This window comes from Ostrinia furnacalis, unplaced genomic scaffold (assembly GCF_004193835.3).
Source record: "Ostrinia furnacalis isolate ACB-3 unplaced genomic scaffold, ASM419383v2 OfSCF4245, whole genome shotgun sequence".
In the NCBI taxonomy this organism is placed as follows: domain Eukaryota; kingdom Metazoa; phylum Arthropoda; class Insecta; order Lepidoptera; family Crambidae; genus Ostrinia; species Ostrinia furnacalis.
This window is the reverse complement of record NW_021134484.1, coordinates 411,354-429,635: the sequence shown is the minus strand read 5'-3', so window position 1 is coordinate 429,635 and position 18,282 is coordinate 411,354. Positions and strand designations below refer to the sequence as shown.

General features: G+C 39.4%; 1 protein-coding gene and 1 long non-coding RNA gene across 2 annotated transcripts; one reads left to right on the top strand and one right to left on the bottom strand.

Annotated features, from left to right (window-relative positions):
* Positions 1–293: 293 nt before the first annotated feature.
* On the top strand, positions 294–1,430 carry LOC114359189 (uncharacterized). Its single transcript, XR_003656411.1, has 3 exons — positions 294–448; positions 721–816; positions 1,338–1,430. It is a non-coding gene; the product is annotated as an uncharacterized LOC114359189 (long non-coding RNA).
* Positions 1,431–6,819: 5,389 nt separating this feature from the next.
* On the bottom strand, positions 6,820–11,773 carry LOC114359178 (adenylate cyclase type 5-like). Its single transcript, XM_028313461.1, has 4 exons — positions 11,714–11,773; positions 9,335–9,432; positions 6,986–7,145; positions 6,820–6,921 (listed from the first exon to the last, which is right to left on the bottom strand). The coding sequence occupies exons 1-4, from the start codon at positions 11,771–11,773 to the stop codon at positions 6,820–6,822; spliced, it is 420 nt and encodes a 139-aa protein (XP_028169262.1).
* Between the last annotated feature and the right edge of the window lie 6,509 nt (positions 11,774–18,282).

Sequence of the window (18,282 nt, the reverse complement as noted above, 5' to 3'; positions counted from 1 at the left end):
GCTTGTATCGTTGCTAGTTCAACATGTTGTGAACAGCGGTGTTTTAATTTTTGCAAATGCTACCAGTAGCTTCTATGGTTTACATAAGTCGTTGATTGCAATCGATGGGAAGTTAGGTATCAAAAGTTTACAATACGTGGAAAACCATCTCGTTATATCTTGCCTAATATCTGTAGGTTATAGATCTGTGTCTACGTATCTATTTTGCACGCGATACTCAGATGAATGTGTGAAATCTGTATTCAGTGCGATAATCGCCTTCATGCAAGTCATATCTGTGGATATTGCCCTCATCGTATTTTTTTTCATCTTTTACGGTGTCTACCTTCGTTTGAAAGTGTTCGTTGTGTTCGTGAAAAACAACGATGGTCGTGTTTCGGACTGTATAGACATTTATAAAAGCATCGTGGATACTGTGGATAATATTCGGAAGCCAATTAATATTGTGGTATTAAGTAGGTACGAATACTAGAATTAACACAATCTGTATGTCATTTTCTGAAACCTAAAGCGCACGCTAGACTCTTGCAATAATTACCTAGGGTGTTTATTTTTATTAAAAAAAATGTGATTGGACTTAAGAACATGCGTGCACAGGTGACGTTTTTAACGAAAGATTATGGTAAGGCGCGTGTTGAGGAAAACCTGTATCAGTAGGTAAACAGTATACAGGCCTATACAGTGGACTGTATTAACTTGACGATGTTATTTATTTTTCAGTATGCTACTGTTATGTTTTTTTTGACGCCAGGATTGGTAATAACATCTTACATTGGTCTGTTAAAATTAAAGAGTTATAATGGAGAAGTCACTTTCGTAAGTACCTCCACGTATTATTTTTACTTGTAGATAAATTAATAATTAGGCGATTATCACACTGCGCGGCGCTCCGCCGCGGTGTGCGGGACGACAGATTTAATCATAGTGTGCAAGTACCTCAGTTTGTATAGAAAACACGCGCGGCACAACACACTGACAACGCGTCTGCGCGCGGGATTTTTTATATGAAATCACGCGGACCGCGGCGGAGCGCGGCGCAGTGTGATAATCGCCGTATGTAATTCTTTGTAAGTATTTAAGTGGGTATATTTAATCTTTTGTGGTATCGAGCCTTGCTTACAACTTAGTCGAGTTAACTGCACACCTGGCGGCCGTGACGTCACATCGACGCTCTGGTACGGACGGGGCCAACGCGGGGAGGTGGAGGGTAAGTGGGAGGGAGAGTCGCATTCCAGCGAGGTGCGAGTTAGTTTGATAGGGTTGTAGTTTGAAATTAGAAGGCGCAGTGTAATAAATACTCGTATTAAAATATCTAAGAACTTTTTTTTCTGTTTCAGCGATACCTCTTTGACTGCTTTTGCAGGATTATGTATTGTTCACAAGATTTTGGACTGTTGTTTATACCTGCGATATCGGCCGGCCTACTAACTTGCAAAGCTGAAGAGCTGTCAGTCACCCTGCATGATAGATTACTGCAAGAACGATGTAAGTAAATTGGGTAGGTACTATCGGGGACTCGGACGCCTTGACACCTTAAGGGCCTAAATTGTTTGCACACACACGCTCGATTAAGCTACGCCCCTATTCATTCATGTTTCGGGTCTAAGCAGCGTCGGCGCACCACTGTAGATGTTTGCCCTAGCAAACCAAGCTCTATGTAAAGCGTTTAGGATTGAGTATTGCTTATTACCCGCATCCGTAGCGCTCGTTTGGCAACGTCGCACTTTAGTAAATTTGAAACCCAATAAAGAATCGCTACAAAATATTATTTGGGGCTTCGTGTAAAAATTGAACTAGCGATTGCCCGCTCGGGTCACAAAATTGCTATCGCACATTCCGAGGTAACTGTGCAATTTCCTGAGAAAAAAGTAGCCCTTTCTATAATTATTATTGTTGATATTTAGATTGTAAATCTCATGATATTAGTTTAGCTAGTTAAGGCGAGTAATGCAAAATCATACAGTCACTCTCGAATTTTACTTGTTTAATAGGTATTTAATTTATTCGGAACTTATAATTTATAAACTATATGTTATTGAATTAATTAGGAAATAGTTAAGGAATATTTGTGGCTTAAAAACAATTATTGTAAGATCTGGCTACATAATAACTTTCTTAAATCCTTGAATGTAAATAAAAACCTATAATAGGTTTATTACATTTATTTTTAATACATTAGGAACTTTTGTTTTCCGTTTAAAAGAAACACTTATCTACGTTATTACAATTTAATACAAATATTGTAACTAGGTAGCAATGATCCATGTAATTGGTTATTATAAATATTATAATATTAAGTTAGTTTTATTTCAAATTAATTTTTTTATTGCACATTAAGTGTCTTTACACAATGAAAATTAAACTTCAAACTAAATAATACTTAAACAGTTAACAATGTATCTAATAGATAACTTTGTAATTAAATATAAGAATTAAGAATTATTTTGAGAGGCCATGATTCAGTAATCGCGCGGAGGTCAATAAAAAGGCAATCAAATAGTCCAATTACTAGCACGGGTCAACACAAAACAAAATCAATCGGTTAGGGATCACAAAACTTCACAAAAAACAAAGGAGAGAATATGTCGACAGTTCGCCAAAGCAAAAAGCAGACAGACCTCGTATAAAAATACAATATAAAAAAAATACATATTTGTTTGTAACCAAATTATATTATTAAAATTCTAAAGCTGAGTTGCACCATCTTACTTTAACTTTGACAAACGTCAAAAATCTGTTAAACTCCATGCNAGACGTAAACGCTCTTAAGATAGCTACATTATTTTTAATGATGTCAATATAACCTTTTTATTACCTTGAACTTGACTTTAGAGCAGAACTCAGTGACCGCCATTTTTTTTCGTAAATTAGATTTTCATTTTATCAGGGCTTTGAAAGTTTGAAAAATTGTCGATCATAACTTTTGAATTATTATTAAAAGAAGCTGTCAGTTGATACCTATCTACTTCAGCTTCACTAACAGGCCTTTTAAAATTAAAAGACCGAATTAATTCAGTGAAGTTGAAATTAAGTCTTACGGCACTTTTACTCAAATGATTGCTGAAACGTAGAATAAATGAAAAGACAATTTCACTGACGATTAATTGTCTAATTGGCCGATTGATTTCAGTAAGTAACACTAGACAAAATAATCGTACAAACAAATGATTGCCCACGCTATTTCTCATAGCTTAGGGCAAAAAACTTTTAGGACTTGGGTAGTGCTAATATCGGTAATTAGGCATTAAGAAAACAACTCAGAAAGAAGAATGAAAACGATAATAATTAGTTTTAGCACATAATAATAATAATTACTACGTACAGAAGTTTTACTTCGCGAAGGTATTTAAAAAAATGTATGCTCAATGTCATTAACAATATGGTGTAATTTAGCCTGTTTCAAGAGTCAAGTACCATTTTGTTGACAAACGTCAGTGATCGGCACTGCGCCGAAGCTATAGGGCTGACTTCGGTTAAATGATGTGACGTGAGGTGCCAAACTGCGGAAAATGGCGGAGGAAATACATGATTTAGCATGAATTATCATGAATAATATTAACTACTTATTTACCTGTCAGTGTCTCGAGGAAACTTAAAAAAATACATTCTGTGTTTTTATTATTATTTAGGCAGTTAAATACTGCACAGTATTTAGTACACCATTTTCTTTATTTTCTTCCATCATACACAAGAATACGCGTGCGTGAGTCAATGTTCGCTCGTATGTGAGGCCTTGTCGAATAGTATCCTGTAGGTGGGCCATCGTGCGTATTTTGTTCTCGATGTAAGCTCGCGGAGATGAACAGGCCTGGTTTTAGGCTACCGATGTTACGGGTGCTTATTGTTTCTTATTAACTTTATTTAAGACTCACTATTATTTAACTGTCAAAGAATTACATTTTAGGGTCTCATTAGACTGTTCGATGCGTCGTTAGGCCCATTTACCCCCGGAGTCAGTGGGACTTGCTAATTTTGGGACAACCTGTACGTACATGTTCAACAAATTACGTTTTATATGCTCGACTCAAATTCTTGGCCATTTTTATGAAGTAGTTTTATCTGTAGAATCAGCAGAAGATTTATTTACTGCGAAAAGGATCAGTCTCTTGTTAAAATAACACCTAACTGTTATGATTGCATTACTGCAGTCAGACGAATAACGGGCGTAATGCGCCAGGCCAGGGTTTCTCAAAGTGGAGTACGCGAACCCCTAGGGGTTCGGCATTCGACGCTAGGGGGTTCGCGACAAGATTTACGTATTATTGGCAGAATTTTAAGCTTGAAATGTTGTCCAAAATTATTCGTAAAATTGATTCCATTTTCGACAAGAAACAGGCACACCTATCACATATTAAAAAGACATTTCTTTGGCACTTTATTTGACACAATTTAATGAAATCAAGTAATACCAAATTTTTCTTCATTAGTCAATTTTATTATTGGGGGGGGGGAGGGGGGAGGGGGACGACGACTTAAATAGCTAGTTAAGGGATTCGCTGTTCTCTGGAAACTTTAACAGGGGTTCGGAGCGACCGTGATGAGAAAGTTTGAGAAACCGTGCGCTAGGCGATAGTGAGTGAGCACCGCAAGTCAGCCGGAACATTGAGTTGGCGGGGATTAGGGCTCAAATTGGATTCTGGTCTGGACTCGGTACGTCCAATTACCTGCGATTATATGTGGCGTGCATATTGCATGCTGAATTATTAAGCTGAGGCTAATTTAAACGTATCTCCTTAGTTTAATATTAATTGACATACTTGATTCTACTAACTTTAACGATAACCTGTGTTTTTTGTATGGAGTTTGATAGATTTTTGACGTTTGTTAAAGTTGAAATAAGATGGTGCAACCCAGCCTTAGTATTGTTGGTTCAAATGTTTTGGACATGATTTTTTCGGTTCGTTTTTCGTTACTCAAACGTGGATGTAGAATTTAATTAAACCGTATGTTGCTCATATGCAGTTGGCAAACATCCGAAGTGTTTCAAAGCTGTGTAGCTACGGTAGATTGAAAACGTTCAACATTTTTTGCTGAGAAGTATGACAAACATGTTTTACTTTGCCCTTTAATATCAAGACAAATAACACCCTAAAGATAAGGAGAATACAAACCAGTACTTTCGAGTCATAAATCTTTTTATTGAAATTGTACCTATTGAAAAATTATCAAGTCAGTTGACTTATACCTAAACCTCTTTGTGGTACAGTGAGCGTCAAACAGTTCGTGACACCGGAAGTTGCCAAAAAGTTGACAACACAACCTGATTTCAATGAGGGTTTTCGCGTATGAAAGATCCGCTAGATGGCGGGACGTGGATGTGGGGTCTGACGGCGGCGTGATTGGTGGATTTTGACATATCTGTCAATGTCATGTCAAATATAACCAATCATGCAGCATTTGGACCTCGCGTCTACGTATTGCCATCTGGCGGATTTTTCATACGCGAAAACCCTCATTGTAACTCGGGTGTCACGAATTGTTTGACGCTGACTGTATTTCTAAAAAGTGTTTGAAAATTAGTTTTTTGGCCTTATAATCTATTATATAAAAATAAGTCGGGTTTTCCTCCCTGACGCTATAACTCCAGAACGCACGAACCGATTTCCACGGTTTTGCATTCGTTGGAAAGGTCTCGGGCTCCGTGAGGTTTATAGCAAAGAAAATTCGGGAAAAGGGGGTAAAACGGGATCCACGCGAACGAAGTCGCGGGCGGCCGCTAGTCTCATCTAAATCGTTGTCCGATTCCAAATTTCATATTTGAAACAACCGCACCGGAAATTTCTAACACGGTCAATATTAGAGGTAGTTAAAAACGCCCGCATCAGTTGTCTGGACGCTCGGGCGTTACGCATCGGGGGCAATCGAGTTACGTGTTGACGAGAACTCTGGCGGTTTATACGAACACTAATGATGTTTAGTCGTTGACGTTACGGAATTAGCCCCCTCCGCTTGATCAGGCGGGAAACTTTATTACCGGGCGTTAATAGGAATACGCTTGCATTTTGGACGCGTTTTGAATGGCTTCTCTGATAAATGATTATCATAAAAGATTATCGTCAATCATTTTTTTTATCCACAGCGAGGAAGCTCACTTAGTCTTGAAGGAAAGGCTGAAGGTGGAATCGAGCTCCAACCGCAATCCTCAACCACAGAGGAAAATGAAAATATACAGCCACATAGATGCCAGAGCATCACTTGAGATCGACTCAAACATTTATGGGAAAATGTAATTAGCTAAGCTTTTTTCTTGTGTTTCAACGTCGTATTCAAAACAGTCCGAAACTCAGATAGTGTTTTAAATACTATTTAACATGTTAGTTCTACAGATCAAAGAAGTAAGTAAATTATTAGAAAACAACGCCAAGTAAACTCGAGTTAACTTTAGCATAGACGGGGCTGTTGATTGGTTGAATATCCAACCAATCACTGAACAGAATCTATGACATTGCTAGTACATAGTCAATTTAGATGGTATCTAGCCTTTACATAACTGGTCTAGAACCCTGGATTTAAATTCGTCGGCGCTCGTAACTGTCGTGTATAAAGGAAAATTGGGTTACTGCTGATGGGCAGCTTGTTTAGCAATGTAATCCAAAATTGAAGTGTATACTGCACGAATTAAATACTCGTACACAACGGGGTAAAGTTAGTTGTTCAGACTATGTTGTAATAGAAAAATATTTGATTAAACTAGCTGAGGTTTTTTCGCTTGCGGATGAAAGTAGAAAGTATTTTTAATAACCGCACCAATGCGAATGTAATGGCGAGCTAACTAATGTTTACTTATTTTATTTTATTACTTTTGTTAGGGTCATCTTTCTAAACATCTTTGATTAGGGTCAGTTTCTTGCACGCATGCACAGAGTTGACCGCCATCAGGGAAAGATCGCAAGGCGAGCAACATCCGCCCATGACCATGGCCTATCACAATTCATGAAGACGATGACCAGTCTGCAAAGTGTGTAACAGAGAAGAAGTTACTAACCTTTCCCTCCAACTTGCGGTCTCTGAAGGTGAGCGTGAATGGTCGGCAGTGCTCGGCGCGCAGGCGGTCGATGGAGCGAGCATCGATGGCCTTCATCAGGTACTCGTTCACTTCATCCTCTGGCTTCTTGTTCTCGCTGGCTGAGTCCACGCCGATCCTGCTAGGGAAAACGCGCTCAGAGGGCTTATTGTGAGTTTGCATCAAACGTCCTCACTAGTGAATCGTAAAAAAATGACATTAAATGTGTGACGGATTGTACAGCACCCCTAGTAGAAACTTTCAAGAACTAAGATTTTCATATTTTTTTTAATGCACTCACTAGTGAGGGAATTTGATGTGCCACTCAGCCCTCAGAGCCGAAACACAACATGCGTTGCGGCGCCGCACCGCAAAAATTACGCGTATCACGTGTGTGTGCCCGCCACAGATATTTCTATGTAGGACGACTCAGCGACACAGTTCCGGCACCGCAACGAATCTTGTGCTTTGGCTATCAGTAAATTTGATATCTGTATAAGTAGCATCAAAATGTAGGATGCGTAATGGGATGGGCTGTCTCAGCAATGTAAAAGTAGTCGACCTGTCGACACTTGTGTTCATAAGACCCATTTTCATTGCAAAATGGCACCTTTTAAAACGAGTAGGTACGAGTACTACATCAGATACCACAGAGTTAATCTCGAAGTACCGTCACATTGTCCATACTATAAAGTCTGTTTTTACGATAAACTAAGTGGCGGTTGTGCAAAAATACCGACAATATCAGTAATGAAACATGTATTTATCGTAAATCGAGTTCACTGAACCCAATCAAATCAAATTCCAATACGTCACATTACTCCAGACAAGTTTTAACTGTGGAATCTAACTCCCAAAGTTCGAATCAAAGTAAAGATCACTTCACACGCACAGTAAATAGTAGGTAGTAACATAATCGTTACAAGTTCTATGAACAATAGACTTTCTGAAATATTTTGTCTGCGTTAGTAAAGTTGTCCCCTATTTACTGCAATCCTGTATTTTTTCCATTCTTAGTAACTTAAAGGTAGCTTGAACATCAAATTATGTATCAAACAACAACAAAGATGAAAAATTCAAAACGTTGGAGGCATTCAGGCTCAAAGTATCAAAGCAAGGATTCTAAATAAAGGACAAACTGTTTAGTCTCTAGTAGATTACTTGGGCGCAATGTATTAAAATATAGTGATCATCCGACTACAAAAATCAACTTTATTAAAGTTAACATCCTCGTAAAGGCAAGTACAAAATGCAAACACTTTAACTCCACATTTTTAACTTTTTACCCCATGCTGTTAAGGAAAACAAGAATTTAGATTGAAGAATACCGTCGGAAAATAACCAAGGTGAAGTCAACAACTATGATTATTAAAAATATTAAAGTAGGTACCCTACAATTTTTTGCAAAACCGTTTTCTCGACGAAGCGGTTCTTATGAAGCCTGCGGGGAATTATAATTAAACTGACATGTTTTAGTATCCCGCCCGTCCTGAACGTATCCTGTTCAGGACTTGTAGTATCAACTTGAATATCTGAAATTTTCTGCAAAACATGGTAGGTAGCATTTTAATTTGTTGAGGGTAAAGTTTTTCATTTTAATGACAACTAGCGACTGTTACGATAAAAGGTAAGACAATTCACCGTGTGAATTTTACTTTAGTGTTCCCTTGTTGAACACGACACGCAAATAACTTCCCCCAAAGCCCGCGGCGTGGCGTGAGTCCCGGTGCTTAATTGAAATCTCAAAGTTGTAAACTTGACTCGATCTGACCTGAACATTATTCTGCTCGCTTCCCATGCTCGATTAAAGGCAAATTTTTACAACTTCAATTAGGAGTTGTGAAAGTTTAACAAGCTTAGCCCGCGTGTTTGCTAATTTCCTAATTTCAAAGTTGCGTCTTCATGTACATGTTCAAACCTGACTGACTTTTATCTGATGTTGCTATTGTTTGTTTTACGTTTACATTAAAACGAGTGCGAAAAGGTTTTTAATTACTTTTTGTAAAAACGGCCGACAAATGCCGTTTGGTTTAATGGTTCAGAACGGACTATTATGCCAAGAGGCCCGGGTTCGATTCTCGATCGGGTAGATTATTGAAATGATGAACTTTAATTTCTGTGACGGGTCTAGGTGTTACATGTGTAATTATGTAGGTATGTATTAAAAAGAGTGTGAAATTGTCCAAAGAAAGCGGTTAAAAACCAACCGCCGACTTTGACGACCACTGTTACGTTAAACAACGTGTGTTTGATGTTAATTATCATTTACCATAATTATTTGAATGTATACTCCTGAAATAAAATGCTTGGTATAATAAACTAGACACTTACTTAGATGAGTTCTTGCCATGCTGTGAGCCATGTCCCATTACCCGCATCTCCTTGGAGACATTTCCGTTGATCGAGAAGCTGTGTTGTGGTTTCTTGTCCTGTTTCAAACAAAAAACTACTTTAATACACTTGCATTTAATTTGAAAACAAGTTGACCGGTTCAATTCGTTTCATTCCACAACGCCTGTGACTGAAAGCTCGCTGATTGAAAATATGAATCACAATACGTAAAAATAAAAATACACAAAGTCCCCATGGCTATGTATCGAACGGGATTTTTGAATCCATGCCTCGAATCAGAAAATTACTGATACCTTACTAATTAAAACCCTACATACGATCCTATCGTAACGTCAAAGTCTTATGGGTATAAAATGTTTAATTGCATAATCAATAGCAGTCCACATCCGTCCGTTGCTGTATAAATCCTCCTTCAATACACGCTCTACTGAGCTCAATCTTGGGTTCGCTCTGTCAACAACTTCGCCTCATTTGCATGTGTCCTGCTGAAATTGCCTGTGGCTGTTTAGCACCGACATCTTCCAGGGCCCCAGGGCTTTCAGTGTCCCGAAGTATAAGTTTATATTGGATACACTAAACAAGAACTAAGTTTGACGGTACATCTGAAGTAGTAGTGCATCCGTTAACCCTATTGCTAGCCTGATAGAAACATAAGCTTATACGGGGTGGCTGGAGAGGCTAAAGTAGTTTTTTTTTGTTGGCTATCTGTAATTTGTTGTGTTCCGGTAGTTAGAGGTAAGATAGCCAGTTCCTCCGTGGTTGAGGATTCCGGGTGAAGCTTGCTTCCACCTTCAGCCTGATCGTTACTTACCATCAGGTGAGATACAAGCCAAGAGCTTCCTCGTTGTGAATTTAAAAAAAAATATTGTCTTCATAGGTAGGTATCTATATTTTGAAAAGCTGACCACCATTTGATGATTACGGTTGTAGCAGCTGACGCTATACTAAACAAATGTAAGTAATTGTTTAATATTGATGTATCTACATTCTATACTTATGTCTCCGAAGATCTTCTAAAAGATGGATTCAAATCCCTAGTTTTGCATTGAACCGTAGTTCTTTGCCATCCTACATAAGAATAGAAAATTCTTCAGAGTATGTGGGGTATCCTTTCGCCTATTTATACTAGCATACATTAGAATAAGTAGATTACACACTTACGTTTACGTCGAAGCAACTCTAACAAAACTTCATTCTGTATTCAAATTCAAAGATGCTTTAATTGAGGCTTCGCTTTCATCGCGTTCTAAAATTAATACTATCTGTGACTCGAGAGGTTATTGCATTATGGCTGATTTACACGTATTAAGGCGATTAGTGTCCTCAATCCGCGTGAAATGGTCATTTTGTAAAGCCTACTCCTCTTTTACTGCTGGACAGAAATAGTTGAAAAAAATATATGTTATACAACAGGTCAAGGACTACATTTGACACGTTTGAATTTTTCCTACGTCTCTTTGTTGTGGATTAAAANGCTACGGTCAAAGTTAGGTGGTGCAACTCAGCCTAAAACTAAGAAAGATTGAAGAAAAAGAAACATTTCGTTTTAAACCTTAACCGTATGACAATAAAGTGCACAATGGTATTTCGTATTGCAACCTAAGCCCTGATTGTCTCTTATTGGTCGTAGTAAAAATATAGTAAAATGCGTAACCAATTAGAGACGGGGTGAGCACGTGACCGGAGCGATGCGCTTACGCTAAAATTTCTACAAAGTGGTCAGGCGGAAGAGTCCCCGATAGTACCTATTTGAGAGCGTAGGTAGACCAATTCGAATGGTTCGGTTTTTGTGTGTCACTGCAAACGGTGTTCGTGTGAATGTTAATAATAAAACACGTTTAGGTACTAATAAACGGGATCCTGCAAAAAATGGGATGTCTCTGTTGAAAAGAGTCTTAATTACAATACAATGTACCGTGATAGATATTCTCTTTAATGAATGAATGTAAATCGTCGATCCGATTGAGCCATAATCTCACGCTCCTACCCTACTAGCGTTTTACGAGCTGTGGCGTTTTTCGAAAGCCTGCGTAGCGTTTATGCACAGGTTTATGCGCGCACGCACGACGTGTTGACAGTAGTCTCTCTTTTTCTTTTTGCAAAGGTGTAAAAGAAACCGACGTGATCACGGATAATATTGTCACGGCGACAAAAAAGTCACCCATGCGCGCGCTTTCTTAAAAACGCTTTTATATCGCCAGTGGGACAGCAGCCTTATGCTGCAGCTGGGGCAATGTTCACAAATGTTTCTTTGATTCACTTTTTCAACATTACTGTTTCTTTCGATACAGCCGAAGACCACGCAGGTGCCTTAGAGCTGTTCATCTCATACATAGCGGCGCGGCCACTAAAGCTCACCGTGTTTGAAGTGATCAGGCTGGACTGGTCACTGCCTGTCACCATCCTGAACCTCTGCATCACGTACCAGATCGTGGTGGTGCAGCTTACACATGTGTATTAAGCATTAGCCACACATTTTGCTGTAATATCTACTTAATTAAGGTAAGGTACATTTATCTACAACATAAATGAAGATCACATAAAAGAGCTTTTAATGACTAGATTATTTTCTAAAGAAGCGACAATAGCCCAAAGGACCTGGAGTCCTGAAATACAGGATTATCCTGAAATACAGGTTTAGGCTGCAGTTCACCTAAACAGCGCCAACAAAATATTGTAATACAACAAATTGTATTTGGTGAAAAATAAAAAAATATTTTTTTTACAAAGGTGTCGGTGTCGGGTTAGATCCAAAGAACGCAGGTACGAACCGGGTTGATTATTGTGGTCAGTGGCGGATTAACGTATAAGCACTACAAGCACGTGCTTGGGGCCCCTGTTCTCCAGGGGCCTCCATCCTCTGCTGGCGTTTCATTTCATACCTACACTTAGGGTTCTTCGTCTTTCTTTCTTTTCTGCCAAATGACGTCCACTGCTGGACAAAGGCCTCCCCCAAGGTTTTCCACAATGAACGGTCCTGCGCTGCCCGCATCCAGGCTCTTCCCGCGACCTTTACCAGATCGTCGGTCCACCTAGTAGGAGGCCTGCCCACGCTACGTCTTCCAGCCCGTGGTCGCCACTCGAGAACTTTCCTGCCCCTGTCCTGTCCTGTCTCTACGAGCTATGTGCCCCGCCCACTGCCACTTGATTTTAGCAATTCTGCGAGCTATGTCGGTTACTTTGGTTCTCCTGCGGATCTCCTCATTTCTGATTCGATGACCCTTTGGGTGATCTTGAGCCTTCTTATGAGGCCCATAGTAAGCGACCACGTCTCAGATCCGTATACCATCACTGGCAACACACATTAGTCAAATACTTTCGACTTGAGACACTGCGGTATTTCGGACGTGAGTATATGGCGAAGCTTCCCGAACGCTGCCCATCCGTTGGATTCGACGATTGACCTCTTTCTCGAAGTTGGACCTACCTAACTGGACTGTTTGTCCCAGGTATACATAATTGTCAACAACTTCGAGTGTAGAGTCTCCAACCTTCAGAGGAGTGGGTGCAACACGGACATTAGACATGATTTTTGTCTTGTCCATGTTCATTCTGAGGCCCACTTGTTGAGAGGCTCTACTGAGGCCATCGAGCATTGTGCCTAGATCCTCCAAGGTCTCAGCCATGACTACGATATCGTCCGCGAATCGAAGGTGGGTGATGTACTCGCCGTTGATATTTATGCCAAATCCGTTCCAGTCCAGAAGCTTAAAGACATCTTCCAGGGCGGTGGTAAACAGTTTTGGAGATATGACGTCTCCCTTTTCCCCCTCGCTGCAACTGGATAGGTTTCGAGTCCCGATCCTGGAGGCGGACCGACATTGTGGCGTTTTTGTACAAACCCCTTCAACACTTCGATATATCGATAGTCAATTTGGCACCTTTGGAGAGACTGTAGCACTGCCCAGGTCTCGACCGAATCGAAGGCTTTCTCATAATCCACAAACGCCAGACAAAGTGGTTGATTATACTCCTCGGTCTTCTGTATAATCTGCCTTAGCGTATGTATGTGGTCTATGGTACTAAAGCCGATTTTTGCAACTCGAGCCGAAAGCTTTCGGGGTTTTGGAGTTGGATGGGCGCTGGGCGGAGCGTAGACTTCATCAGTCGACATCTCTCGAGCTTGGGTCTGATATTCAATGTGCCTCTTACCATTCGGTGATCGCTTCCTGTTTTGACCTTAGGGTTGCCAGGTCCAAAATCACAAAAGCCGGACTTCGTGCTTCATTTGGCCGGATATTTTACCCTAAAAGCCGGACATGTGCCGGAGGAGGAGAGGGGGTGCAATTAGTGTCAGCTCATGAGTGTGTTGCTCACCAACATCCTGATATGATCCTTCATGATTCTGTGGCTCGACTTTCGCCTGGCGCGGCAACCAAATAAAAAGCCTAACAAAAGCCGGACAGGCCGGACAAGTCCCTAAAAAGCCAAACATGTCCGGCTAAAGCCGGACGCCTGGCAACCCTACCTACACTAGCTGCGCCCGCGAATTCGTCCGCGTAGAAGCCGAAATATTCTCATAGGATTTATAAATGGTTTTTTAAAACGTAACAAACAAACGAACTCTTCAGCTTTATAATATTAGTATAGATTTTATCGAGATTCATCCACATTCATCCACAATATTTCTATTTTGATGAACTTTCATTTTATACTTTCTACCTTCCATGTCCATTTAAGCAATAAGTAGAGGGCCTACACAGGCTCTGTGCTTAAGGCCTCGGATACTCTTAATCCGCCACTGATTGTGGTGAACTCACTCATAATCATAATACAAGCTTTACGCTTACTAAACTGGGACTTGGGACTGAAGCTTCTGGGTTCGAAAGCTCTTCCAAAGTCGTATCTTTTTGGCCTACCATGTATAATGAGTGTTCTCTATCAAATACGTATAGGGTTAGGGGGTAATAAGTTTTGTAGCTTTTATCTGGACTCTTACCATGATTATAATCTCTTAAAAATCAGTCCCTAGCCAAAGTTAGGGGACAGGGTGTCTTACCAAAACCGAAAATATGAAAAGTGGTCCACTAGACAGTGGAATCTCCACTTTATAATTGGTGTTAGACACGACATTTCAAATTATTTTTTTACTGATGGTGAGTCGATTTATAATCCATTCCATTTTCGTTTCGTTTTCCTAATAGCTTTTGTAGATAGCTTAATGACGAAGAAAATTAGTGTTACAGAATACCAGTTAATACATACAGACAATTAATATAGGTTACATAATATAGTATATACCTACATACGAGCACTTAGTAAAATTAACTTTATTATACCTATTTGACAGACAAATTATCGAATAAGTTTCATTATAAGTAGTCTTAGACCGATACCAAGTACGTTTTACGGGAGCTTCGTTTTAAATAATGTTATTAAAACACTATAGCAGTAACCTAGAAATTAAAATAACAAAGACGTTCAGATTCTTAATAATTACGGTGTATTTGCTAATAGGTTTAGATTTGGGTTTCACTAAATCCACATCAAAAACAAATAGATGTATTTCTCTATACTGTTTCATTCATATCATAGGAGTGTGGGCGTACATTGTCAAGGATATAGTTTTGAATTCCCCAGATTTATATTTTATTGTGTGGATAACAACAACGATGTTACAGCATTCTATAAATAGTGCTGTTTTAACATTATCTCCAAGCAGTTCTTTCTATGGCTTACAAAATTCGCTTATAGCGATAGATATAAAAATGGGTATGAAACGAAGTCAGAATGTAGAAAATAATGTTATTATAGCAACTTGCTTGGTATCTGTATTATACAGACTTGTCGCCGAATACTTATTCTGCCAACATTATGAAGAAGAATGTGGACAATCAGGATTCGGTGAATTCATAATCATAATGCAAATTATTTCGAGTGATATTGTGCTTTTAGTAAATTTCTTTATTTTCTACGCCGTTTACCTCCGTTTGAAAACGTTTGTTGAATTTGTAAATAATAACGACCATCGTGTGATGGAGTGTATTGATATTTATAAAAGCATTGTTGATACTGTGGATACTATTAAGACGCCATTTGACATATTGGTTAGTCTTATGATTCGATCCGATTGAGCTAACTGCGCACCTCGTTGAAATGCGGGGTTAGTCCCAACGACCCCGGTGGATCTGCCCCGTCAACGGGGTGGATGGGAAAAGGTGTTTCAACGACCCCGGTAGTCATAACTATAGAGTATAGCTAAGACTATGACTACCGGGGTCGTTGAAACACTTTTTCCCATCCACCCCGTTGACGGGGCAGATCCACCGGGGCCGTTGGGACTAACCCGAAATGCGAATCTCCCTCAGTATCCAAGTATCGATGTGACGTCACTCGCGGCCGCTGGGTTCGCAGTTAACTCGACCGGATTATACACTCGACATCAAATAAATCGCACCTTCCGCGACAAGCACTTTCAAACGTATGCATCCCCACTTCCCACCATTATTGGCACCATTTAAAAGCCTAGGTCTAAACTTCATTTCATTATAGGAAAGGTTTTTACCCCAAAAATGTGTCTTTAGAAGGATCCAGAGTCACTTCTTCAAAAAATGGGTAGTTACGCTTGAGCCATTTTTTATGACTATAAAACTGTTAAGTTGGGATTAATCGCTATACATCTGTTAAAGAGGACACGTGATATCATTATTTGGTTTTATAACCATAAAAATTGGTCTAATTGATCCCAGAGGTGAGCCCAAAGTGAGGTCTATTTTCAAGTCACATTTATGGTATATGTTAATCATTTATTTAGAAATGAAATGTGTTTTTCTTTAAGGATATTTTATTGGGCTTTCAAATAACACCAATATTGTTGGGGTAACATGATTGTGTCAGAAGAAAATCTTTAAAGTTCGCGTCGCGGAAGGTGCGGTTTATTTGATGTTGAGTGTAGATGTAACTTATTTGTTTGTATTAGTTGACGACGTCACAAAACTTAATTTATTTTTTCAGTATGCCGTTGCTTTAGTTAATTTTACGCCAAATCTTGTGTTATCAGCTTACTTGGGGCTTATCAAATTGAAAACGTATAATGGAGACGTAAATATTGTAAGTTTTTACCATAATTAACGCCCGTATGCACAAACATTACAATGAGGCCTCACAGTGCGCGTGACACATGAACCAATCACAGAGCTCTAAATATTCAACGCTGTGCGTTCGATTTGCTGCTTCACATAAGCAAGTATCGTTTGTGAATACGGGCGTAATTATCATAAATTTAAAGCTATCTTTAATCTATACTAACATTATAAATGCGAAAGTAACTCTGTCTGTCTTGCTTTCACGCCTAAACCACTGGACCGATTTTGATGAAATTTGGCATAGTTTGAGTCCCGGGAAAGGACATAGGATAGTTTTTAACGTCAGCGAGACTTCAGATCTCCTTCAGAATATGCTTTGTCACGTCACAATTCAATGTCCCCCGCTCCCATACCTCAGACTGACCTATAACTCTTCTAATTAAAAAGTGTCCACGTTTTTATTTCAGGGATTCCTGTCAGGTTACATGATTAGAATAATGTATTACTTGCAAGATTTCGCCATATTGTTCGTGCCTGCAATATCATCTGGTCTTATGGCGCACCAAGTCAAAGAGCTGCTGAACCGGCTGCAAAATAGGTTACTACAAGAAAGATGTAAGTGTTATCATTTATTTTGTTCCTTAATCCTGGGGGGCTACTCCGAAAATCGTTTCCGAAGTTTCGCATTTTGCCATCCTTCTCACGCAAAGGGAGTCATGCTGGCATCTGATGCCAGCATGAGCGACGGTAACTGAACAGATATACCCAAAACTACGTAAACAGCGTTTCAGGGCCCTGCCAGAACAAAACGCGAACCATCAATATTTCAAAGTAGCGTATTTATTGCCAGGTAGGCGGTCGAGAAACAGCATTTTGACAATTTATCAAAAGTATCTTAATTAAGTAACGGTGTCCGAAATTATATTTATGTGCATGTGACATTTGTAGGTACTTGACATAAGTAGCTCGACGGATTGGCAAGCGAAATAGCAACGGACAGGGCACTTAGCACCGATAGACGATGGGGCATCAAGGTTCTGGAAAAAATCTCTAAAGAAAGAGAGAGATAGAGGAGAGAGAGATAGAGAGAGAGAGAAGAGAGATACTGAGAGATATCTAAAAACTATTCCCGGGGAGGCCTAAGTCCTGACCGATAGATGGGGCTATAGGGCATCACGGTTCTGGAAAAAAGCTCTAAAGAAAGACAGGAGAGAGAAAGAGAGAGGGGGAGAGAGAGAGAGAGAGATCTAAAAACCATTGGGGATTGGCCTAAGTTCCGCAGCGGACGTCCTGTGACTGAAATAATGATGAAGTGAATTCGACCTTAACTTATTATTTTTACAGCTGAAGATCACGCGGCCACCATAGAGCTGTTCATCTCATACGTGACTGCGCGGCCACTCGAGCTCACCTTGTATGACGTCATCAAGCTGGACTGGTCGCTTCCTATTGCTATATTTAACCTTTGCGTCACATACCAGATAGTTGTAGTGCAACTTACTCACATGTATTAACCCTTAAACCGCCACATACCGACACATTAATTCCGAGAGTGTAGTGTCTTGATTCCTTAAAAAAAACACAAAATTCTAGCCCTGGTAACAAATAATTTTCAATTGGCAATAAAAAGTATGTCAAATTGACTAGGGGTGTCCGAATTATTATAAAAATTTCAACCAGGCCAATCGTGATGTTAATCTTAATTTACTTTTTACCAAGAATTGGTTTAGCAATAAAAAATATTGTTTTCTTTTATACAGTTTATTACATATTAAACAAATCAGTCCATCCCACTTAATAAATCTATTATTTAAAACAATAGACAAATACAATATCATTAAATTAATAAGAATAAATCACAATTAAAAATAAAATAATTGCATCCCAAGAGAGCGGATATAA

Coding starts and splice junctions, on each gene's coding strand:
- LOC114359178 (XM_028313461.1), bottom strand. CDS start 11,773: ATGCAGAGGTTCAGGATGGTGACAGGCAGTGACCAGTCCAGCCTGATC. Junction 7,146..9,334: donor CATGGCAAGAACTCATCTAA/GTAAGTGTCTAG, acceptor CGTTTTCCCTAG/CAGGATCGGCGTGGACTCAG. Junction 6,922..6,985: donor ACCGCAAGTTGGAGGGAAAG/GTTAGTAACTTC, acceptor GAATTGTGATAG/GCCATGGTCATGGGCGGATG.